Genomic DNA, 27,061 nt, shown 5'->3' on the forward strand with positions numbered 1-27,061 from the left:
AGGTCAGGCCACAGGACTTACCCTTATCAAAACTACATCAGCTGCTTCAATGGCTACATCTGTGCCTGTTCCAATGGCAATCCCAACATTAGCCATTGCCAGGGCTGGGGAGTCATTGATTCCATCTCCCACCATTGCTACCTGTTTTCCCTCCTCTTGAAGTTGCTTCACCTTGGCAACCTTGTGGGAAGGTAGAACTTCAGCAAATACTTTAGCAATGCCAACCTATTTAAGGAAAATAAACTAAAATCATTTCAAGAAATAATACTGAGTACCTGAAATGTAACTCTGTAGTCAACAGCCATCAGTTTTCACCCACCAGATGTCCACATCTGGATATAGAGAAATGAACTCTCCTATAACCTGATGGTTGGTGTGTAAATTGGTACTTTTTGGAGGGCGTTTGGCAGCCTATCAAAATGTGAATTCTACTTCTAGCTATATTTTGGATGGACTTGTATATCTACAAAAAGACACATGTTTAAGGATGTTCGTTATCACCCTTTTTGCAACTACAACATTTCCAAAACTACCTAAATGGTTTTCATTATAGAAACGGTTAAATAAATTATGGTGCATCTATACCATGAAATTTCATACACCAGTGTAGAAAGAATGAAATAACTTTATGTGTTCAGAAATGGAAAAATATACGAGGCATACTGTTTTGTTAAAAAAAGAACAAACTCTCCCTGGTTCCTGTGCTATCTACAGCACCCAGAAAACCTGGGGCCATCGAGAAAACAAGAAGTGGCCTGTTAACTCCAGGATCCAGCTCCAAAACCTGGGTGTTTTCTCATAGTTTCTTCAGAATCACCAATACCGACTTCATTATCACCCTTCTCAGCACAGGTCTGAGAGGATTTCACCACCCAACTTGCCAACTTGCAGACTCATCAAAACCCTAGGCCAGAGGCATGGTAACTTAAAGAGCAAGAGGAAGTGAACAGAAAATTAGGGCAAGGAAACAGATAAAAGAAAACATTCACGAAGAAGAATCAGCAGAAAAATCCTGGCAACATGAAAAAACAGTCCAGAGCAACCCACTGAAGGGACCGTGAGGTAGCTACTGCAGAGGACTCCACCTATAAAGAAATGTTAGAAAAGACAGAAAGGGAATTTAGAATATGCATGATGAAAACAATGAAGGAAATGATAGAAACAATGAAGGAAAATTCTGATAAGGTGGAAAATAACCAAAAGGAAATCCAAAAGCAGAATCAAATAAGAGATAAACGATATGATGAATATAGAAAGGATATAACAGAGCTGAAGGAACTAAAGCAGTCAATTAGGGAACTGAAAGATGCTATAGAAAGTATCAACAACAGATTAGACCATGCAGAAGAAAGAATCTCAGAGGTAGAGGACAAATGTCTTGAGATTACTCAGATAGTTAAGAGGTAGAAGAGAGAGACAGCAGAATGTTCAATAACAGAATTATGGGACTTCATGAAGTGTTCAAACATACGAGTTATAGGTATCCCAGAAGGGGAAGAAGAATTCCCCAGGAGAATGGAAGTCATACTAAGAATATTATAAGTGAAAATTTCCCAAATATCACCAAAAATTCTGACACACTCCTTTCAGAGGGATATCGGACCCCAGGTTGCCTCGACTCTAACAGGGCTTCTCCAAGACACATTGTGATGATCCTGTCCAAAGTCAAGACAAAAGAAAAGATTCTTCAAGCTGCTAGGAGTAAGTGCCAGTTGACCTACAGGGGCAAATCCTATAGTAGTGACTGCAGAATTCTCTAATGAAACTTTTCAAGCAAGAAGACAATGGTCATCTACCTTTAATCTATTTAAACAGAACAATTTCCAGCCCACAATTCTATATCCTGTTAAGCTAAGCTTTAAAATTGACAGAGAAATCAAATAATTTACTGATATGCAAACACTGAGGAAATTTGCCACAGGAAGACCAGCTCTACAGGAACTAATTCAACCTATTCTAGACACTGACCATCACAGTGGATCAAGAGCAAAGTAAAAACTCAGAAATTAACGGACAGAACCTAACTTCCACAATGATGCAAAAGATAAAACTAAGCAATAGACTCTCACAAAATAAGATGAATAGACCCCTACCACAACTTATCAATTATCTCAATAAATGTTAATGGCTTGAATTCCCCACTGAAGAGGCATAGATTGGCTGACTGGATTAAAAAACACAAGCCATTCATTTCCTGTCTGCAGGATACACACTTAGCTTCAAAAGACAAATTAAAACTCCAAGTGAAGGGTTGGAAGACGATTTTTCAAGCAAACAGAATTCAGAAGAAAAGAGGGGTTGCAAGCTTATTTTTGATACATGTGGATTTAAAGCAACTAAAGTCAAAAAAGTCAAAGATGGTCACTTTATAGTAGTCAAGGGAAAAATACAACAAGAAGACATTTCAATTTTAAATATTTATGCACCCAACTTAAATGCTCCCAGATTCTTGAAACAGACCTTACTCAGTCTGAGTAATATGATATCCTATAACACCATAACGACAGGGGATTTTAACATTCCTCTTACAGAGCTGGACATATCTTCTAAACAGAAATTAACCAAAGATATAAGGGACTTAAATGAGACCCTAGAAAAACTGTGCTTGGTAGACTCATATAGAATACTCCATCCCAAAGATAAAGAATACACATTCTTCTCATTGCCCCATGGAAAATTCTCCAAAATTGATCATCCTAGGACATAAAACAAACCTCAACAGAATCAAAAGAACTGAAATTTTACCTTGTATCTTCTCAGACCACAAGGCACTAAAGGTGGAACTCAACAACAAAAATGTTCAACCCCACAGAAAGGCATGGAAATTAAACAACTTTTTGTTGAATGACAGTTGGGTGCAAGAAGAAATAAAAGAGGAAATAATTAACTTCCTTGAGCACAACAACAATGAAGACACAAGCTACCAAAACCTGTGGGATACTACAAAAGCAGTTTTTATAGGAAAATTTATCTCTTTAGATGCCTACATTTGAAAAACAGAAAGAGAGCACATCAACAAACTCATCAACTTTTATCTTTTGCATTATTGTGGAAGCCACAAGCCATCTTATGGAATTAGAAAAAGAAGAACAATCTAAGCCTAAACCCAGCAGAACAAAAGAAATATACAAAATTAAATCAGAGATCAATGAAATTGAAAACAAAAGGATCATTCAGAAAATCAATAAAACAAGGAGTTGGTTTTTAGAAAAAATAAATAAAATACATAAACCTTTGGCCAGACTAACTAGAAATAGAAAAGTAAAATCTCTAGTAACCTCAATCAGAAAAGATAAAGGGGAAATAACAACTAATGCCACAGAGATACAAGAGATCATCTATGAATACTACCAGAAACTCTATGCCCAGAAACTTGACGATGTGAAGAAAATGGATCAATATTTGGAATCACATCCTCTCCCTAGACTTAGCCAGGAAGAAATAGAGCTCCTGAACAGACCAATTTCATGCACTGAGATAAAAGAAACAAAATAAAATCTTCTGACAAAAAAGAAATGCCCTGGTCTGAATGGCTTCACACTAGAATTCTATCAAACTTTTGAAGAAGAGCTTATACCTGTACTGCAGAAATTATTCCAAAAAGTTGAGGAGGAAGGAATCTTCCCCAACACGTTCTATGAAGCAAACATCACCCTGATACCAAAACCAGGAAAAGACCAAACTTAAAAGGAGAATTTCAGATCAATTTCACTAATGAATATAGATGCAAAAATTCTCAACAAAATCCTAGCCAATAGATTACAACTTATCATCAAAAAGTCATAAATCATGATCAAGTAGGTTTCACCCCAGGGATGCAAGCCTGGTTTAACATATACAAGTCAATAAATGTCATTCACCATATTACCAGAAGCAAAAACAAAGACCATATGTTCCTCTCAATAGATGCAGAAAAAGCCTTCAATAAAATCCAGCATCCTTTTCTAATTAGCACACTAAAGAGTATAGGCATAGGTGGCACACTTCTTAAACTGATTGAAGCTATCTATAAAAAATGCACAGCTAATATTTTACTGAATGGAGTGAAACTGAAAGCTTTTCCACTTAGAACTGGAACCAGACAAGGTTGTCCTCTATCACCATTACTATTCAACATAGTGCTGGTAGTTCTAGCTAATACAATTAAGGAAGAGAAGGAAATAAAGGGCATCCAAATGGGAGCAGAGCGGGTCAAAGTCTCCCTCTCTGCTGACGATATGATCTTAGACTTAGAGAACCCCAAAGACTCAACCACAAGACTCCTGGCAGTCATCAAAAAATACAGTAATGTCTCAGGATATAAATCAATGTCCACAAGTTAGTAGCCTTTGTGTATGCTAATAACAGCCAAGATGACAAGCTAATTAAGAACACAACTCCCTTTACCATAGCTTCAAAGATAATGAAATACCTAGAAATATACCTAACAAAAGAGGTGAAGGACCTGACCTCTATAAAGAAAATCATGAACACAACTATAGCCTAAGGATAAAGGAGGGAAGGGGAGGGAGAGGGGAAGGGAAAGGAGGTGGGAGATAGAGGGAGGGTTGGTAGGGGGACTGCACCTATGGAACATATTGCAAGTACAAGTTGGATCTATCAGGTGTAGAGCATAAATGTCTTAATCCTGTAATTAAGTAAAAGTGGTGAAGGCTATGTTGTTTAGTAGAATGTAAGCATTTCAATTTGTACAAATAATCAACACATTGAATCCTATAATGGCATAAATGTATTTATGATCTATGACGAGTGACTTAATAAAAAAAATAATAAATAGAAGTCTATTTAAAAAAAATGTTTCTACATGAGATTATCCAGACTTTAATTTGAAAGAAGGGAATGTTTCAAATGCATTGGTATTCAATTCCTTATTTGAGGTTGCATTCTAGAGGTCTATAGCATTAGAAAACACATCTCTCTAGATAAATGGGGCTCATTGTAGAAATATTTGTGTGCAGCCTGCATTGCTTGGATTAAGTTTTCTTCTTCTCCTGCATTTGTAGCAACTCACCATATCCACTCATATGTGTATACATCAGTCCATGTGCATGTGCTGGGTCAGTATTAAAATAGAGAATTATTTACTTTGAGTTAGCAATGTAGGATTTGTAAGGTTTTTATTCATTAAAGTTAAATGAAAGATAAAAAAAAAAAAGAAAATCATGAAACCCTAAGAAAGGAAATAGCAGAGGATATTAACAAATGGAAAAACATACCATGCTCATGGCTTGGAAGAATCAAGATTATTAAAATGTCTATACTTCCCAAAGCAATCTACTGATTCAATACTATCCCATTAAAATACCAACATCATACTTTCAACACTTAGAATAAAGGATTCTGCATTTTGTAAGGAACCAGAAAAACTGCCGTATAGCTAAGGCAGTTCTTAGTAACAAAAATAAAGCCAGGTGCATCACCATACCAGATTTTAGGATGTACTACAAAGCCATAGTGGTCAAGACAGCATGGTAATGGCACAAAAATAAAGACATAGACACTTGGAATCGAATAGAAAACAAGGAAATGAAACTAACATCTTACAACCACATAATCTTTGATAAACCAAACAAGAACATACATACACTGGGAAAAGACTCCCTATTCAATAAATGGTGCTGGGAGAACTGGCTATCCCCATGTAAAACACTGAAACTATGTTTTACACACCTTTCTCCACGCACAAAAATTGATTCAAGATGGATAAAAGACTTAAAATTTAAGGCATGAAACAATAAAAATCTTCAAAGAAAGCAAAGGAAAAACACTGGAAGATATCAGCCTGGGGAAAGACTTCATGAAGAAGACTGCCATGGCAAATGCAACAACAAAAATAAACGAATGTGACTTAATTAAACTGAAAAGCTTCTGTACAGCTAAGGAGACAACAACCAAAGCAAAATACACAACCTACACAATGGGAAAAGATATTTGCATATTTTGAATTGGACAAAAGCTTGACAACTAGGATCTATAGAGGACTCAAATTAATCCACATGAAAAAAGCCAACAATCCCATATATTAATGGGCAAGAGACATGAATTGAACCTTCTCTAAAGAAGACAGATGAATGGCTAACAAACATATGACAAATGCTCATCATCCCTCATTACTAGAGAAATGCAAATCAAAACCACCCTGAGATAACATCTAACCCCAGCAAGAATAGCCCACATCACAAAATCTCAAAATTGCAGATGCTGGCGTGGATGTGGAGAGAAAGTCCCACTTTTACACTGCTGGTGGGACTGCAAACTAATTTAACCTTTTTGGAAGGAAGTATAGAGAACCCTCAAAGAGTTCAAGCTAGACCTCCCATTTGATCCTGTAATCCCATTACTGGGCATCTACCTAAAAGGAAAAAAATCCTTCTATCATAAGGACGCTTACACTAGACTGTTTATTGCAGTTCAATTTACAATTGCCAAAATGTGGTAACAGCCTAAATGCCCACCAACCCAGGAATGGATTAATAAGCTGTGATATATGTACACAATGGAATGTTATCCAGCCATTAAAAAATGGAGACTTTACCACCTTTGTGTTAACCTGGATGGAAGTGGAAAACATTATTCTTAGTAAAGCATCACAAGAACGGAGAGGCATGAATCCTATGTATTCAATTTTTATATGAGGACAATTAATGACAATTAATGACATGGTGGGAGAGCAGAGAGAGAAAGAAGGAGGGAGGGGTGGGGGAAAGGAAGAGTAGAGAGAGGGAAGTATGGAGGGGGTGGGGTCTTGGTGTGTGACACACCTATTGTGGGCCAGACAATTGTCTATTGTTAGGTAAAGAGGGACTTTACCTAACAAATGCAATCAGTGTAACCTGGTTTCTTCTACCATCAATGAATCCCCAACAACAATAATAAAGACCAAGCTACTGAATAATCTGTACAAAATGATCTAATAGATGTTAAAAATAGCAAAATTATACATTTGTATATAAAATATATGAAAGACTTATGATGGGAGGGGAGTAGGACTAAGATAGGGAGCATGGGAAAAGGGGTGACTTAAACTTTTTACTTTATATCCTTCTGTATTTTGTATATAAGAATGTACTCATATATTATTTGTGTTATTTAAAGAAGGAGAAGGCATTACAAAGTAGAAAAGACTGAAGAATTTTAGACAAATGTGAAAGTCAGAAACAGAAAAATGGCATATCAATGTGATTCATTGGCAAAATGTTTCCATAGGTGGCACTGAGGATGCGCTAGAGAGGGACCTTCATGGAGCTACTGCTCTATTTCAGGAATGAGAAGAACTTGGCTTAGGTTGGTGGCACTGATGAAAAACATAAGCAACATTTCAACAGAAGCATCAACAGAAACTTGTATATAGTGTCATTCAAGTATCCCACGAGGTAAGCAAATACATTTTTACTTATAAAAGTAACATACAAAGTCCACAGTTCTTCCAGCATAGTATTCTAATTCTTTAAAGAACCAGATATGGCTACTCAATGATAGGAAATAATAGGAATATAAATGTCTTAGTATCTAAAGAAGTAAAATGTACATAAAGAGTTTGAAGTTACCACATATTCCCAACCCCAATAACTAAAGAAAACAGGTACCTGAGAAGCAATAGATCTAGCTGTTTTACTGTTGTCTCCAGTCATGAGAACTACTTCTAAGCCCATAGATTTCAGAATATGGACAGCCAGTTCTGCTTCAGGCTTCACTGTGTCAGCAATGGCTATCAGGCCACACAGCTCATCTGATACAGAAGCAAAACATAACAGAGTTTAGAATATTCTGGAAGCAGAATAATATTTAACTTTAAAATTCAGAAAGAAGTGAATTTTTTTCAGTAAAGTTGTTCAAGGCTTGTCTTAACTCAAAATATCTCTGAGCTCACACAGACTTTATACCACAAGTATATTTGGTTACGAAAATTTCAGAGTGAGGCAGGGGTTACTACTAAGGTAATAATAAACTAATAAAAAGAGAGAATAATAAAAAACCCTTTTTCTTTTGGTAGCTTATTTGCCAACAGCCCCATACACTTTAAGTAAAGGCAAATGAAACTAAAACTTTTTTTCTTTTTAAGGTGAAGTGGGGGTAAGTAGAGAACAAGCATTTTAGATTGGGAAAAATATTACTGCAAATTTTATTGTTTTATTGTATTGAAAAAAAGTAAAATGTTATGCTCTGCTTCTTCCCAGACCTAAAAAGGCCTTAGTAAGACACTGCCTTCATACTTGGCAAAGATTATAAATGTTGAATAATTAATCTCACAACTAGAAATTTGCCCTAAGAAGTTATTTAACATAAGAAAGCATCTAAAACCTCAAAGATATTTATTGTAGTGTTACTTACAAAAGTAAAATATTAGGAATAGCCTAAATTTCCAACAACAAGGGAATGATTAATTATAGTATAGAAGTTTGATAAATTATGCAGTTTTTTAAAATTATGCAGTATTAAGATTATACAGCAACATTGAAAAATATTTATTAATGGCAAGGCATGGTGGCTCACACCTGTAATCCTAGCACTCTGGGAAGCCAAGGTGGGTGTGTTGTTTGAGTTCAGGAGTTTGAGACCAGCCTGAGCAAGAGCAAGAGCAAGACCCCATCTCTACTAAAAATAGAAAAACTAGCTGGGCATTGTGCTGGGCGCCTATAGTCCCAGCTACTTGAGAGGCTGAGGCAAGAGGATTGTTCAAGACCAAGAGTTTGAGGTTGCTGTTAGCTATGATGCCACAGTACTCTATCCAGGGTGACAGAGTGAGACTGTCTCAAAATATATATATATATATTTAACTAAAATAAAACATAATAAAACAATATATGTACAAGAGATTTTAAATATTCAACTTTATTGATGTAAAACTTATATACAATAAAATATACCCACATATCATATATACTACTACTATAATTCTGTAAATATACATATGTGTGTGTGTAAATATATCTATTTCAACAAAACTAGAAACAGAATATATGAAATTAAAACTGACACTGTGTAACAATGATGAGATTTTGAAAATTATTTTATTTTGCTGTTATTTTACTTACTGATAGGTTTAAAAAAATCCTTAATTAGCTTTTATTTGAAACATAGGCCAAGGAAGAAAGTACAAAGTCAGGCAAATGCAAGAGAATTTTAAACTAATAAGTAACAACCATGTGTTGCTAACATTTTTACTTTTCATTCTAACTGCTTTTGAATAACCCTCATAATTCAGAAATCTCTCAAATACACAAAACAATAATTAAGATCATAATTTTAAATCATAGTATACTTATAGGAAATCTTACCATCAACTGCCACCAATACAGCAGTCCAACCTTTTCTCTCATGTTCAGTCATGGAATCATCTACATCATTATTAATGATGAGACCATTTCTAATCATCCACTCTCGGTTACCAATGAGGACTTTGTACTGCTGAGCATTAACAGCATCTGAAAATAAGTACAGAAATAACATTCAGTGAGCTCATTTAATCTTTCTAACCCATGAAGCAATTTCTTCCTGTAAAACCTTGCACAGTCACTACATTGTATTTTTGGTAGGACACAACCTACAATAGTGACTTTAAAAATTTATAAGAATATATTCTGCTCTTCCAGGCCTCTACTGCTGCCTTCACCAGAAATGCCTGTTCCTCTCCAAATAGCAAACTCCATCATATTTTTCAAGAGCAGTTCAAATGATACTTTCTTTTTAAATTTTTTTTCCTTTTATTAAGTCATATACACATAGATCATGAATATGTTTATGCATTTGTGGGGTATAATATGTTGATTTTTTATACAATTTGGAGTGCTTATATCAAACTAATCAACATAGCTTTCACCTCATTTATTTATTGTTTAAGACATTTATGTTCTATTCTTGATAGATTTGACTTGTACCCTTGCAATATGCTCCATAGGTGTGGTCCCCCCATTTACCCTCCCTCTAATGGAATACTATGCAGCCTTAAAAATATGGAGACTTTACCTCTTTTATGTTTACATGGATGGAGCTGGAACATATTCTTCTTAGTAAAGTATCTCAAATGATACTTTCTTGGTGAGGTTTTCCCTTTGACCTTCCACAACATTTCAATTAAATTCAAATATTTACTGTAGTTGAATGTGGTTGAACACAAACATATAACCATGCTGTTGTCTCATTTTAAACTTATGACCAACAGCTTTAACTGGGCCCTTAGTGCTGCCTAGCAATTCAACTATATTTCCCTAATCCATTCATTCTCTGTTTGTTTTTGTTTTGTTTTTGAGACAGAGTCTCACTATGTTGCCCTTGGTAGAGTGCCATGGTGTCATAGCTCACAGCAACCTCAAGGTCCTGGGCTCAAGTGATTCTCTGGTTTCAGCCTCCAAAATAGCTGAGGCTATAGGTGCCCACCACAATGTCCCAGCTATTTTTAGAGATGGGGTCTCATTCTTGCTCAGGTTGATCTAGAACTCCTGAGCTCAAGCAATATGTCCATCTTAGCCTCCCAAAGTGCTAGGATTACAGGTATCAGCCACTACACCCAGTCTCATTCTCCATTTCTTCTAGACAGCTATTTCACATCTTCTCTTCTCCCGTCAAATCTCCAATTTCTTCTCTCCCATTCTCATACTACATGCTGAATCTGCTTCCTAATTCAGAAGGAAAATAGAAGCAATCAGAAGATAACTTCCACAAGCTCTCATTGTCATATCTACTATACTACTTTAGCCCCTGGGTCTAAGTATCCATCTGCCCTTCTGTTTTTATAAATTGCCACTGTTCCTATTTAAAGTTAATCTCTCTACTTGACTAGTAGATCTCCCCAACTTTGCCTAAATCTAAAACAACTTTCCAGAAATTATCTCCTCTCCCTCCTGTATAATGAACTTTTCTATCTCTAGTGTACGTTGTCCTAACTTTTAAAAACGCAAAAAAACCTCTCTTGATCCCATCTAATTCTCTAGCTACCACATTTCTCTGCTTTTGCACATAGCAAAATTTCTCAAAAGCATTGTCTCTAATGGCTGTCTCCAATTAAAATATTTCCATTCTCCATTAAAGCTTTTGTCTCTACTATTCCAATGTATTATTCATACAGTATACCAATGACCTTTACTTTAATAAACCTAATGGTTAATTCTCAGTCCTCATCTTACTTCTCCTAATACCAGCATTTAACACAGTTGTTCACTCCCTCATTCTAGAAATACTTTCTTCACTTGGCTTGTAGGATACCACTTTGCTATGAGTTATATATAGTTACCTCCTGGATCCCAACTCCTTCTGGGCTTTCTTTGCTGATCCATCCTTATTTCCCTCCTGACCTCTTAATTTGTAGCTCTGCAGGGTTTAGTCCTTAACCCTTTCTTACTCCTTAGCTGTTCTCATATCTTGGTGATATTCTCCAGTCTCATGGCTTTAAATACCATCTATATTAATGCTGTCCAACAGAACTTTGTGAGATGATGGAAATGGTCTATACCTGCTATATTTAATACAATAGCTACTAACACACATGAGCACTCAAATGGGGCTAGCACAATTAAAGATATGGATTTTAAATTTAATTTGAATTGGTCAATTATTTTTAATTTACATAGTCACATGTAACTAGTGGCTACTATACTGGACACCATGGATCTATAAGTAGATGACTCCCAAATCTGTATCTCTGAACCAGTCTGTTTCCTGGAACTCCAGACTCATGTAGCCAACTGCTTACTTGATATTTCCATTTATATGTCATCTTCACTTAGACATCTAATAAATACTCAAACTTAACAATGTATAAAACTGAACTCCTAATCTTATTCCCAATATTGTCCCTCACAGGATATTCCTCATATTACTCAAATGGTCACTCCATCTATATAACTGCTTAGGCCACAAACCTTGATTGGAATGATTCTTGACCTCTGTTTCTCTCATACTCCCACATCCAATCTGTGAGAAAATCTGTCAGCTCTCCCTTCAAGACTCATCTAGAATTTGGACCACTTCTTACTACCTCTACTATACTGGACCAAGCTACCATTATCCTCAACCAGGATTATGCCAATAGTCCACCAACTCATCTCCTTGGTTCTGCCCTTGCCCCACCCATACCACCACAGTGTACTTTTTCCAAAGCAGCCAGAATAATACTTTTAAAACATTAAATTAAGTTTTGTCCCTCCTCTGCTTAAAACCTTCAAATGGCTTCTCATCTCAAGGTAAAAAGCAAAGTTCTTTTACTACCATTCTGACTTATCTTTCAGCCCGTGCCTACTCATTTACCCTGTTCTTGCCAAACTGTTCTTGTTGTTCCTCACATAAGTCAAGCACACTACAAAGTAGTAAGTAGTAGTGCTTTTATACTTACTACTCCCCCTGCCTGGAATATTCTTGTCACAGATATTCACCATAGCTTTCTCCCTTACCCTCTCAGGTGTTTGCTCAAACAAAACCCTCTCAATGAAGCCTACCCTGATTACTCTATATGAAATAGGACTCAGTATTCCCAGCACTCGCTATACTCTTGACCCCACTTCATTTTCTTCCATAGCACTATCTCCATTGGATATAACTATATTTTCTTATTAATTTGTTCACTGTCTTTGTTCTCCCACAAAGAATGCAAGCTGCAGGATATAGTAACTTTGTTTATCTTATTCACTGGTGATACTTTAGTGCCTTGAACAGTGCATGACACACACTAGGTACTTAATAAAAACTGTTTAAATAAATTCCAATGTGTAAGTGTGCTATATACTAGAAGTTCACAGATAAGTAATAAAGAAATCACAGACTAGCAGAAACAGGTAAAGAAATAGTTATCATGCATTATATCTAGTATAATAGTACAATAACAGAGACTAAGTACAGTTATGATTCAAGAAGAGCAAATACTTCTGCCAATGTATGTCAGTCAGTGAAGGCAACACTGAAGAGAGATGTGAGTTTAGTCTTAAAAGATAAGCATATGTTCATGAGGTAGATGTCATTTGCAGACAAAGACATTACATAGAGAAAATAGTAAATGAAATGATCTAATAATCAGCAAATGATATACTGCAAGGAGGAACTGTGAGTAGTTAGATATGAATAGAGCACATGTGTGGCAGCTGAAAAAAATAAGATGGGGAACAGATCTTGAACAAAGTCCATAGAGACTGGACTTTGTCCCACAGGAGAATAAAAACTATTAAAGCTGAAATATTTTAATACTTTATTTAAGCTGGAATACTAGCACAAATCCATGAATGGGTGTCAGGATATATGTGAACCTCTTGAGAAACAAAAATTTTCTGAGAGGTAGGTCCATAGCTTTCATCATGTGAAAGGTCCATGATTCATAAATAGGCTATAAACCACCATACTAAAATGTATTTGTCAGAAAGTGATATGATCAGATTTGAATGTTAGCTACATCACTCAGGTATAAATAGGTAGGGAGGTGCTGAAACACTTAGGTAGGTTTGGGGGGCAGATGGATGGATCAACATGAAGCCCAGGATACAGGTCTTGGCTAGAAATACAGATTTTAGAATGATAGTGAGAGCCTACGGGGAAGAGTAAGAAATGAGCACGAATGAGATTGTACAGACAGAGTATGTAAAGTGAGCGAAAGACTAAAAACAAAACCCTAAGGACATCCAACATTTGTGAGCAGGAGAAATGAGGAATAAAAGGAAAATTAAAAGAAACAGCCAGAGAGGTAAGAGGAGAATCTAGAGAAAGCAGGGTCATGGAATCAAGGGAGGAAAGAGTTTTAGGAAGGAAGAAATGGTCAACATTGTCAAATGCCTTAGTAAGTTCATGTAAGATGAGGACTGGAAAGTGATCAAAGGAGAGGGCACTAAGGTCCATGGTCATCAGTGGGCCTAGAAAGAATAGTTTCTGTAGTATGGATAGGGCAGAAGCCAGACTGCAGTGAACTGAGGCATGACTGTGCAGTAAGTGAATTCAACAAGACTAGACTATCCTTTCTAGAGGCTTAGATATAAAAGAATAGAAAGACAGAATCTTAATGAGAAAACAGATGGAAAGATATCAACTCTAGATGATAATAATATAAAAGGACAAAATTTAGATGAAAATATAATGATTTCAATGGAAGAAATGTTTACATTTAAAAGAAGCTAATACAGAAAGAGATGGAAAAATAAAGCAAGGGGACCTAACAGAGAGAAGGAAGTTCCTGAGGAATCAAGAGAAAGAGAATCTAGAAAAAAGATGAAGTTACTCATTAAGCAAGATAAGGGATGCCTCTTCCCCTTTTTGAAAAAGGAATAATTCTGGGCAAACAATTGAAAGAAAACATGCCTAAGAATATTAATTTTCTATATGAAAAATAAGCAAGATACTTTGCAGAGGGGACCAGGGGGAGGGTCACAGGATCTTATGAAAGGTATAAAAAGTTTGGAGTAGTTATAATTAGAGATAAAAGAAGGATCATGGAAGATTAACTATGGCTAGCCCTCCTCACCCTATGGTGGTGTTAATGAGCATGGTTAGGAAATGTTCTTAAGCAACATAAGTGATCAGAAGGCATATGGTAAAACTACTTTGAGGGAATGAAATTGTGATGCCAATTTTTGTTTCAGGACTATAAAGTCAGTCACCTATTCATAACTGTCCCATAATTGGTACTACAAAAAAAATTAGCTTACTTGAGAGCTGGGCATCAATAACCATGGAAGACGAAGTTGATGACTGTTCATTATTTGCATCTATTTGAAGTAGAGATGCATTTTTAATATTATTCTCCTCTATCTTGCAGTTATTCTTATGTAGCAAGCCTTCAGTATTGGTGACTTTACAGCTAATACCACAGCCTGGAACAACCTGGAAATCTATGCAGGTACCCAAGGTTTCAGTGTCCAGCTCCTAATAAATAGAAACAGAAGGATTTCTCTGCTGTTCTGATAATCCAAGATCCTCCAATTGCAAGATCAAAAATTACTTCTGGTTAATTCTAAATGTTTAGATACATGGTACATGCCTGGTTAATTCTATTTTTTTTCTTCTGCCCAAGTGTCAGAGTAATAATCATTCAAATGGTCATGAATCAGAACATTGAGCATAGACATAGTCTCTCTTCTCTCTGCCACATAATGGCACAAATGCAACACCTCTAGGGGCAGTGCCTGGTTAATTCTAAATGCTTAGAAAGAAACTATCACTTATCATTTCTTTGATGGTGGATTTTAGTAAGGACAAAGGAACAGAGCATTGAGTGTAAAATTCAAAATTTTATAGACATCATGGAAGGCTTATCAATATTCTCTCCCCTTTCCAGTAGAGAATTACAAATTAAATTTTTAATTCTATAGTCAAGTCAGGTTTTCTATTTAGTACAAGGAAAAGGGTACAAATAATGGGGCCTTAAGTTACCAGAGTGGTCTCTAGTCTAGTTCTGCATCCTTAGTAAGCCAAATAATTCTGACGGTCATAATCGTTTACTAGCTCTTTATAACTTCATCCTTTCTGTTGTTTGATTTGAATATAAAGAAGCCAGGCCAGTAATAGTTAATAAGTAAAAGAGGAAAGAATAAATAAAGTAATTGCAACACCAATGGTAGATACTGCAACATTTTAAATATATAATTCATGAAGAACGTATACAATTCAATGAGGAAAAGACAACCTTATGGAAAAATAGGCAATGGATATAAGTAGACAGTTAAGAGAAAGTGAAAGTAAAATAGCCAATAAACATACAAAAAAGATTGTCAACATTATTTAAAACTAAGGAAGTACAAAGCAAATCATCAACAAGTAAATACTTTTCACTTATTAAATTGGAAAAAATAAATTGTGAGAATGCAGAGAAATGAGCACTCATAATTTTTGATGCAGATATAAACAGATAATAGCCTCTGATATGGGTACTGGTAATATTCATCAAAATCTAATTGCATATATCCTTGGATTCTAGCAATTGATTAATAGGCACTTAAGTTAGAGATAGATTTACAAAAGCTATCTCTTTTCAGTATACATTGCAAGAGCCAAAAAACCAATCACACTACAGGATACAACATATCCATCAAAAACAATGAGACAGATCTATGTTTCCTATTATGGAAAATTCATTTAACAAAATAAAAAAGCAGGTTTGGTGCCTGTGGCTCAAGTGGCTAAGGCACCAGCCACATACACCTAAGGTGGCGGGTTCAAATCCAGCCCGGGCTCGCCAAACCACAATGACAGCTGCAACCAAAAAATAGCCAGGCGTTGTGGCAGGCGCCTGTGGTCCCAGCTACTTGGGAGGCTGAGGCAGGAGACTCACTTGAGCCCAGGAGTGGGAGGTTGCTGTGAGCTGTGATGCCAGGGTACTCTACCCAGAGGGACAGCTTGAGACTGTCTTAAAAAATAATAATAAAAAAATGAAAAAGCAAGGGAGCAAAGATTGATCACCATATGACCTTTCTATGCAAATTTTAAAATGATAAATACACATATGTTAGTATGTGCATTAAAAATGTTAACAGATACACACCTTGTGAACATACTCAAAATTACTGAAAGGGTGAGATTTATAGTATATGAATTATATCTCAATAAAGCCGTCTTTAAAAAAGATTGCCAATGGATTAATAGTTGTTCAACTTTGGAGAGAGGAATTATGAAAGGGTCCAGGACATGAGGTTTTCAATTTTTTTTTTATTATTGGGGATTCATTGAGGGTACAAAGAACCAAGTTACACTGATTGCATTTATTAGGTAAAGTCCCTCTTATAATTGTGTCCTGCCACCAAGAGGTGTGTCACCCCATATAACCCCACTCCCTCCCTCTTTCCCTCTCTCCACTCCCCTATTCCTCTACCCCCCCCACCCCACCCCCCCGCCATGTACTAGGTCCTCAATTGTCCTCCTATCAGAATTGAGTACATTAGATTCTTGCTTCTCCATTCTTGTGATGCTTCACTAAAAAGAATGTGTTCCACCTCCATCCAGGTTAATACAAAAGATGTAAAGTCTCCATCTTTTTCAGTGGCTGAATAATATTACATGGTATACATATACCACAGCTTGGTAATCCATCCTGGATTGGTGGGCATTTAGGTTGTTTTCACAATTTGGCAATTGTAAATTTACCTGCGGTAAACAGTCTAGTGCAAATGTCCTTATGATAAAATAAATTTTTTTCTTCCAGGTAGATGCCTAGTGTTGGGATTCCAGGATCAAATGGGAGGTCTAGTTTGAGTTCTTTGAGGATTCTCCATACTGCCTTCCAAAAATGTTGGATTAGTTTGCAGTCCCACCAGCAGTGTAAAAGTGTTTCCTTTTCTCGACATCCATGCCAGTATCTGCAGTTTTGAGATTTTGTGATGTGAGCCATTATCAATGGGGTTAGATGAGCTCTCAGGGTGGTTTTGATTTGTATTTCTTTAATAATTAGGGACGATGAGCATTTTTTCATGTTTGTTAGCCATTCATCTGTCTTCTTTAAAGAAAGATTCTATTCATCTCTCTTACCCAGTGATATTAGGGATTATTGGCTCTTTTTATGTTGATTAATTTGAGTTCTCTGTAGATCCTAATTATCAAGCTTTTGTCCAACTCAAACTATGCAAATATCCTTTCCCATTGTAAGTTTTCTATTTGCTTTGGTTATTGTTTCCTTAGCTATACAGAAGCTATTCAGTTTAATTAAGTCTCATTTGTTTATTTTTATTGTTGTTTCAATTGCCACAGAAGTCTTTTTTTCTTGGTTAAGTTTAAGGAGAGTGTGGGATTCCACATATTGACCCATTTCCTCCACATTGTCAAATTTTCGGGTATAGAATTTCTTATAGAATTCAGAGATAATCTCTAGTATTTCTTTTCTTTTCTTTTTCTTTTTTTTTTTTTTGAGACAGAATCTCAATCTGTCGCCCTGGGTAGAGTGCTGTGGCATCACAGCTCACAGCAACCTCCAACTCCTGGGCTCAAGCAATTCTCTTGCCTCAGCCTCCCAAATAGCTGGGACTACAGGCACCTGCTACAATGCCCAGCTACTTTTTGGTGGTAGCTGTCGCTGTTTGGCAGGCCCAGTCTGGATTCAAACCTGCCAGCTCTGGTGTATGTGGCTGGTGCCTTAACCACTTGAGCTACAAGCACTGAGCCAATCTCTTATATTTCTGTGGCATCTGTTGTTATTTCCCCTTTAGCATTTCTGATTGAGGTTACTAGAGATTTTACTTTTCTGTTTCTGGTTAGTTTGGCCAAAGGTTTATCTATTTTATTTATTTAAAAAATAAAAAAAATATATTTTTTTTGTTAATTTTCTGAATGACTTTTTTGTTTTAAATTCCATTAATCTCTGATTTAATTTTAGTTATTTCTTTCCTTCTGCTGGATTTAAGATTGGATTGTTCTTTTTCCAATTCCATAAGATGATTTGTGAGTATGCTGATGCACTCACTCTCTTTCTGTTTTTCAAATGTAAGCATCTAGTGCAATAAATTTTCCTCTTAAGACTGCTTTTGCTGTATTCCTCAGTTTGGGTAACTTGTGACTTCACTATCGTTATGTTTGAGAAATTTAACAATTTCCTCTTTTATCTTTTATGTTCCCAACTATCATTCACTGTAAGTTTGTGTAATTTGCATATCTTTGTGTGGGGATGAACATTTTTGTTAGAGTTGAGTTCCATCTTTAAAGCCTTGTGGTCTCAGAAGAAACAGGTATTATTTCTATTCCTTTAATTTTGCTGAGGTTTGATTTGTATACTAGGATGTGATCTATTTTGGATTATGTGCCATGGGCTGATGAGAAAAAAAAAAAAGGTATATTATTTTGCATTGGGATGGTGTGTTCTGTATATGTCTATTAATCCCATTTGTTCTAGGGTAATGTTTAAGTCTTGTGTATCCTTTTTTTAGTTTCTGTTTAGAGGATCTGTCCAGTTCTGTCAGAGGAGGTTGAAGTCCCCAGTATTACGTTGTTATGGGATATCATAGTGCCCAGACCCCTCAAGGTCTGTTTCATAAATCTGGGAGCATTTACGTTAGATGCATAAATATTTAAAGTTGAGATGTCTTCTTGGTGTATTGTTCCTTTGACCAATATGAAGTGTCCACCTTTGGCCTTCTTTTAACTTTAGTTGCTTTGAATCTGCTTGCATCTGCGAATAAGATTGCAACCATTCCTTTCTTCTGATTTCCATTTGCTTAAAATACAGTTTTCCATCCCTTAACCTTGAGTCTTGGTTTTTCCTTCAAGCCTAGGTGTATCCCCTGGAGACAGCATATGGATGGCTTCTTTTTTCTTTTTTTATCCAATTAGCCAGACTGTGCCTCTTCAGTGGGGAATTCAATCCATTGACGCTGGCTGGGTGTGGTGGCTCACAACTATAATCCCAGCAATTGAGAGACCAAGATGGGTGGATTGCCTGAACTTATAGGTTTGAGACCAGCCTGAGACAGAGCAAGACCTCATCTCAAAAAAATAGCTGAGCGTTGTGGCAGGCGCCTATAGTCCCAACTATTCAGAAGGCTGAGGCAAGAAGATCACTTGAGCCCAAGAATTTGAGGTTGCTGTGAGCTATGACTATATGGCACTCTACCAAGGGTGACAAAATAAGACTCTGTCTCTAAAAAAAAAAAAAATCCATTGACATTTATTGAGAGTATTGATAAGTGTGGTAGAATTTTATTCATCTTATTATGAGAAAGTCTGCTGTGTAGTTTTATCCTTTGTGCTACTATGGAAGCTAAGTTTTGTCCTGTAGCTTCTAGGTGCTTACTCAGGTGGTGGTTCATTGTGGTGTTCAATGTTGAGAATGGAGAGCTGGTCTTGTGGTGGTGAATTTCCTCAGTGCTTTTATATCCAGAAAAGTTTTGATTTCTCCATCAATATTGAAGCTTAGTTTAGCAGGATACGGACTTTTAGGCTGAAAATTATTGTGTTTAAGAATGTTAAAGGTGGATCACCATGCTCTTCTGGCTTGCAAAGTTTCAGTTGAAAATTCTGCTATCATCTTAATGTCTCTGTCCCTGTAGGTCAGCTGGTTAGCTTACTCCTAGCTGCTTGCAGAATTTTATCCTTTGACTTGACTTTGGACAGGTTCATTACAATGTATCTTGGAGAATCTCTGTTACAGTTGAGATGACCCAGGATGGTTTTCAATTTTTATTATGTAATTTTCTCAACTATCTGAATTTTTCTACCATAAATATGTAATACTTTTCATTTTTTATTTTAAAAGGAGTTAGCTGATAAGATTATATTTAATTTTTGTATTCATCTTTATACAGTAGAACCTCTGTAAATTTACCACTCAAGAGACTGTAACAAACTGGTGAACATACGGAGGCAGTCAACATAAGGAAGTAGGCCTGCTGTACTGATATGTACATGTGGTGCATGTCCTGTCTATGAAAATTACCTTAACTAGGGAAGTGGTCAATATAGGGAGATGGTCAACTATGGAGGTTCTATTGTATTTGTCTATATAAAGAAACTAAAGCATATAAAATTAAATGAGAAAATACAGGAAGTTCTTAGGTTACAAACAAGATAGGTTTTGTAGATTTGTTCTTAAGTTGAATTTGTAAGTTAGAAGAGGTACATTTACCTACTATTTGTAATAGCCTCCATTTGTAACTGTGAGTCATACATCAGTTATATATTTGTAACTGAGAGACAACCTGTACAAGTCTCTTTAGCTTCATATCAATTATACATGTAAATCACAGTCAAATGCCAATCTAGGTTTGACTTGGGTAATTCCTACAGGAGATGACTCCATTAATAAACAAGGGGAAAATGTGCACCTGTTTGCAGTATTTGGTTATAGCTGCTCCTAGAGGATGTTCACTGTTACTTTCAGCAGTTCCCACAATGGCCAGGATCTTATTACGTGATATTCTGTTACTTTCCACCAGAATCTTTACTTCATTCACTACTGGGGTTCCATGAGTAATGGTTCCAGTCTTATCAAATACCACTACCTTTACCTATAAGAAAATGAAAATACTGTGTACACATATGACTTGATAATCTTTAACATCACCTTTCCAGAAATGAGAAAAATGTTTACTTAGACAGATTACTCTTTTGTTTCTTAATAAATCGAACTTTCACTTGAGTTGATTTCAAAAACTGATAGAATACTCTCAGTTATACTTTTTAGCCATTCCTTGCAAATGTTCTACTGTTTAATCATGGAAAATGACTGTGAATATGTTAAAAAAAAAAAAACTAGAGCTAATTGTTAAGGGTTGACTGTCAATAGGTAATTAAGAAATACCTCTAGGTAAAACAGAAAAACTTTCAATATTAATGAATAATAGATCCATTGGGGAAATCTGGGCAGTAGACAGATAATTCTAAGAGAAAAGGTAAGTGAGTAAATTGAAAGGAACATCAGATAAGACCTGCTCAGTTGCTTTGACTTTATCAGGTCTAGGATAGATGCTTGGATTGAGAAGAGACAGCTCAGGGAACTAATGCAGGAAACTCAGCCCACATAGAAATAAAGAGTCCAGAATTAGAGAACACAGTCATCTCATAGTACACTTGAAATAAGGATCTTAAAAAACTAATAGCTCAAGGAACCTAAATGAAAGAGAAATGACAATTAAATAGAAAGTATGATTATGGACAAGAAAAAAACTAGCAATAAAGGAAATTATTGAGTTCTTGTACTAACCTAACAAATTTTAAGTTTGAAGTTATATCAAAATTAAAAGTTTCTATCACTAGCCTGTATTGACTGGCTAGATGAGGTTCCAGATTGGTTCTATACTATGTTTTATTTACTACATTCATCTATATAGTTTGTTTCCTCATAATAAGAACATAGTAATAGGAACATGGTTTTAGTCAAAGTCAAGTAGCCTTAATTAAGATTGCATGGAAATCCTAATATGAGAGAAGTGAGAGATAGGGTTATATTTGAAGTCATAGCTGCAATCTCTAAGCTGTTGGCAGCAAAGGCAAAGAAACTGCATTATAATTGCAGGCATTAGCTCACAGTGAAGAACAAAAATATGGAATTACACAAATAAGTCAGAAGCCTGTTTGGCAAATTTTCCTGGGCATATGTCTAGTCTGTCTTCCTGTCAAAAGGCTGGTCTAGTCTGAAATAGGACAGGACTCCAAAAGAGTAATAGTCTTGGAATAGTTTTAAAGGTCTTAGGTAACTAAGGTCAATATGGAACAGAACCAAAATATTAACTTTCCTACCTTAATTTTCCAGATAGTCCCAGGAGAAACCCAGCTTATGGACCATGTGCAAATAATTTAGAACTCTGTTTCCCAATAGGGGTGCTACTGCCAGTTTAGATGAAATCATTCTTAGTTCTATGGACTGTCTTACCTTATGAGCCATCTCCAATGGCTCTCCACCTTTGATTAGTATGCCATTTTGAGCACCTACTCCTGTACCCACCATCACAGCAGTTGGAGTGGCCAGGCCCAGTGAACAGGGGCATGCAATACACAGAACTGTGATAGAAGCTTGGAAAGCAAAGCGTATTACTGTTTCTGTTCGGGAGATACTTCTATTGTAGCCCTTTAGAAGAAAGATATAAGTTATGGTTATTGAGTTAGAACTGTAAAAAACAAAAGGAACAAAGCTTAACCCTACCTAGCTACCAACATACATGTTTTACTTATAAGTAAATAGTTTTTTTCTTTTATGAATGTAAGAAATTATAACTGGTAAACAAGTGACATTCCTAAAATCAAGATTTCATTTTTGATGATTCCAGAGTTACCAACTATGGAAAATCATAAGTCATAACAACAAATTTTTTTCCAAAGTTATTTCCACTTAATTATTTATGCAAAGATTCACAAACTGTTTTGTATATAGTAAAGAATTTTTACAAGTCACTTACAGGAAAGTAGGTTTCCACAATTTCAAAATTCATAAATCCAATTATAATCCATACCAAGAGGGTAGCAATGGAAACAAAAACGATAAAAGGAACAAAGTAGCTGCTAAGTTTGTCTGCAAATTGTTGGATAGGAGCCTAGGATTAAAAATAACAATAATAATAAGTATATTAGAGTTTCCTTTTCTGATATTGAATATATATTCCATAGTTAGCACAAACAGGAATATTTTAATAAACTCTGTTAATGCAACTATAATTTATCAATGGAATATATAATAACTAGATCAAGATTTATACTGAGAAAACTTTAAAAATACTTTGTTTTTCCTAAGGCATGAAGTTACCTTTGATGTTTGTGCCTCTTCCACAAGTTTGACAATTTGAGAAAGGGTTGTGTCTGCTCCAACATGGGTTGCTTGGATAAGAAGTGACCCATTCTGGTTAATGGAACCAGCAATCACTGTGCTGCCAGGTTTTTTAGCTACAGGCATTGCCTCCCCTATATGAAGAATAAAGACAGATTTTAGGAGCATAAAATATCACTACCTTGAAACATGCTGTTATTTGTTAACTGTCAAAGAAACATCTAGAAAGGAGAATTTTTACTTCATAAAATAGAATCCGGACAAATGCCTAGGTGAAAGTTGCCTTCCATTTTTTCCTTATGTTAGTTCTGGGCCAAACCTAAAGATATACACCTTAAATTGGGAAAATCTATTAGGTTAGCTCTTGTTAGCAGATGCTTTTGGAGATTCATCTACATCCTAGATCAGGGGTCCTCAAACTTTTAAAACAGGGGGCCAGTTCACCGTTCCTCAGACCGTTGGAAGATCAGACTGTGGGCCCCGGGATGAGTCGGCTGCTAAGCAGGACAGGCATCCGTGGCAAAAACACCCAGTGGGCCAGATAATGTCCTAGGCGGGCTGCATGTGGCCTGTGGGCTGTAGTTTGAGGATGCCTGTCCTAGATCATTGGTTCTCAACCTGTTGTCAAGAAGCATTTAGAAATGTAGGAGGAATTTTTTGTTAGTATGAATAACTGGGGGCAGGGTACATGAGGTGCTTGCTACTACAATTTAGTGGACCAGGGTCAGGCACACTAAATTGTATTACAGTGTGTAAGATAGTCCCCAGAACTAAGAATTGTCCCATTCACACTGGCAATGGCACCCTTACTGAGAAAAATAGAGTCCTAAAATATTTCCATCTGATCAATAAGCTGAGCTTCTCCTGAGACTATCCAGGGAGTTGAGGTAGTAAAGGTATTATTTTGGGCTCTGCTCCAGATTGGCCTTAGTTACCTAAGATTTCTAAAACTACTCTAGGCCTATTTTCTTGGAACAGATCTTGATATGGAAAATCTGGAATCCTATCCTATCTCTGACTAGACCAGTCTTTAGGGCAAGAAGATAGAATAAGTATTTGCTCAGGAAAATTTGCCCAAGTCTATCAGGCTGTACAGAAAACCAAGACAATTTCTATTGGTTATGCAGGTAAGTAATTAACGATCTTCAGTGAAAAGACTTTTCAATAGCATAACTAAGGCTACAAAATAAATCTGAGGAAAGAGATTTAATGTAATCTAAAGAAGAACTCATATTTTTTGCTCATAATTTCTAATTATTTTCTCATAGTTTCTACAAAAAGTTCTATACCTTTCATGCCTATTTTTCATTAACATTTTGGATTCATTTCACTTTCACATCATGATCCCCTAAAAGAATGTACCTGTGATGAGGGATTCATCTACCATAGAATGTCCTTCAATAACACAACCATCCACTGGAAATTTGCCTCCTGGAACCACCTTAATGATGTCTCCACGTTGTACAAGTTCCACATCCACTTGTTCTTCACTGGATATGAATTAACATAAAAAGTATCATGATCACATGCTTCTTACCCTGACCTCCCTGTGCAAGATTTTTTTCATGTCAACCTGTGGCTCCATAATTACTACCACTGGAAGTTAGAACCAACATTTAAGATAGGAAGTACTATGCTGCTCATGCACACTGTTGGTGAACAGCACATGACATGCCACAAAGTAAGCGCCCTAAATATTTGTTCAATAGACACTGAATGAATAAGTGAAAACCCTAAAAATAATATAACAGGTTTCATTTAACTGAACAATTTATTTGCGTAAATTTGCCTAAAAAGTTTTGTGAGCAAAAGAATGAAATCTAAACATGTCTTTAGCACTAACTGCCAATTTACAGGTAACACAGGAGTTACAGAACAAGTTAAATGACAGCACAAGGAGACAAAGAGACAAATTCTGATTATGGAATGTTATACAAAACAACTGATGGATGTTTCTTCAACAGGCCAATTGTTCTGGAGGTGGGGGGGGTTTCTTTAACAAGTCAATTGTATTATAGGGGAGGAGGAAAGATGGGTAGAAAAGAAGAAAAAAAAGAAAGAAAGGAGTTGTTTTAGATTAGAAGAAACATTAAGACTCATAAAAGTCATATGCAATGATACACTTATATAGACCTCGTTTGAATCCTATTTCAAACAAAGACCTAAAAACATTTTGGAGACAACAGAAGAAATGTGAATATGGATTGGTCAACAGGTGACATTAAGGAATTATTGTTCATTTTATTGGGTACAATATGGTATTATAGTTATGTAAGAATATGTGATTTTTTAGTATACTACAGAAATATTTAGTAGTAAAATATGACTAAGATTCACTTTAAAATAATACTGTAACAACGGAAATAAAGAGAAAATGAATAGGTTAAGCAAGGTGTGGCAAAATGTGGATAATTCTTAAATCTGAGAGAGAGTGTACGGGTTCACAATACTCTTTTGTATTTCTGTGTATATTTTACATCTTTCAGAAGAAGTTAAAAAAAGAGAGAGAAGAGTGAAAATAAATACCTCAGGAGGATATTATCAGAATCAAGAGTTACAATAGTTGCTTCTGTGGCTTGTAGTGAAATTAGCTTCGCAAGAGCCTCTGATGTTTTACCCTATAAATTAAAACAAACAAATTGACAATGCTAAGAGAGAAAAAGTTCAGGTCTTAACTAAAATAAAGATAATATTTAACATTTATCCAAAAGTCAGCTTTAGGAATATTCATTTGTTCAAAACAGAATATTTTTCACTTCAAATATATGAAGTACACAAAATATAAACATGTATTAGGTATAATTTATAAAGAAATAATATAAGTTAATAAGTAAAACATCAGGAACACAGGCAAAAGACTTGAATAGGCAAATCATTCAAGAAGAAATATAAAAACCTAGTACGTGGAAAAACGTTTATTCTTGCCATTAATGAAAGAAATGCATACTAAAGCAATATTGTAATACTGCTTAGTGCCTACTAACTTATCAAGCATTTAGATAAGATTCAATGAGGACAAAGTTACAGTAAAACCACTTCAGTGACATATACTTGCTTGCAAAAAGTGTTACAACTTGTAGCATGAACCATACATAGATTTATTCTCTTTAACCCAGTACTTACATCCTTTGTAATGTCTTCCAAGATACTAGTTCAATGGAAATGACTATTAGACACAAACATGTTCAATGCAGGATTATCTAAAATAAAAACTTGGAAACAACCTAATTGAAAACAAAACTAGAATGGTATACTAAATTTAAGCATGTTGACATGACTATTATTCAAAAATATCAAATAATTATCTAGACTACAAAAACAAGGAAAGAATTTTAGAGTGTTAAGGTTACAGTGTATAACATGTATAATATGTTGCAACTCTATTAAGAAGTATATTAACTTTATAGTGTTAAGGTTACAGTGTATAATATTTATAATATGTTGCAACTCTATTAAGAAGTATAAAAGTATATGGAACAGGATTAGAAAGCAATGTACATTATAACATGGGACTATGGGTGAATTTTTCCATCATCATTTTTATTTATTTATTTATTATTTTTTGAGATGGAGTCTCACTGTCACCCTGGGTAGAGCGCAGTGGCATCATCATAGCTCACAGAAACCTCAAACACTTGGGCCCAAGCGATCCTCTTGCCTCAGCCTTTCAAAAAGCTGAGACTATAGGTGTGTACCACCATACCCGGCTAGTTTTTCTATTTTTAGTAGAGTCAGGGTCTTGTTTTTGTTCAGGCTGGTCTTGAACACCTGAGCTCAAGAAATACAATCACCTCAGCCTCCCAGAGTGTTATAGGCATACGTTTTTTCTTTTCCTTTTTTTTTTTTTTTTTTAGAGACAGAGTCTCACTTTATCCCCCTTGGTAGAGTGCCGTGGCGTCACAGCTCACAGCAATG

The 27,061-nt window shown here is 35.7% G+C and overlaps 1 protein-coding gene and 1 non-coding gene across 2 annotated transcripts in view; both read right to left on the minus strand.

Moving 5' to 3' along the window:
• The window catches only part of ATP7A (ATPase copper transporting alpha), a 164,029-nt gene that overhangs the window by 8,441 nt on the left and 128,527 nt on the right, over positions 1 to 27,061 (minus strand). Inside the window, exons 11-20 of the mRNA XM_003800452.3 lie at positions 25,673 to 25,764; positions 24,509 to 24,636; positions 23,126 to 23,280; positions 22,782 to 22,916; positions 22,259 to 22,453; positions 20,712 to 20,894; positions 14,619 to 14,835; positions 9,279 to 9,425; positions 7,587 to 7,729; positions 22 to 225 (exon numbers count right to left, since the gene is read on the minus strand). Coding sequence (XP_003800500.1) covers positions 22 to 225; positions 7,587 to 7,729; positions 9,279 to 9,425; positions 14,619 to 14,835; positions 20,712 to 20,894; positions 22,259 to 22,453; positions 22,782 to 22,916; positions 23,126 to 23,280; positions 24,509 to 24,636; positions 25,673 to 25,764 — 1,599 coding nt within the window. The remainder of the gene's footprint in view (positions 1 to 21; positions 226 to 7,586; positions 7,730 to 9,278; positions 9,426 to 14,618; positions 14,836 to 20,711; positions 20,895 to 22,258; positions 22,454 to 22,781; positions 22,917 to 23,125; positions 23,281 to 24,508; positions 24,637 to 25,672; positions 25,765 to 27,061) is intronic.
• LOC111728646 lies at positions 14,982 to 15,093 on the minus strand. Its single transcript, XR_002775880.1, has one exon. It is a non-coding gene; the product is annotated as a small nucleolar RNA SNORA17 (small nucleolar RNA).

Source organism: Otolemur garnettii, unplaced genomic scaffold, assembly GCF_000181295.1.
Source record: "Otolemur garnettii isolate 467f Iridium unplaced genomic scaffold, OtoGar3 scaffold00175, whole genome shotgun sequence".
Classification (NCBI taxonomy): Eukaryota; Metazoa; Chordata; class Mammalia; order Primates; family Galagidae; genus Otolemur; species Otolemur garnettii.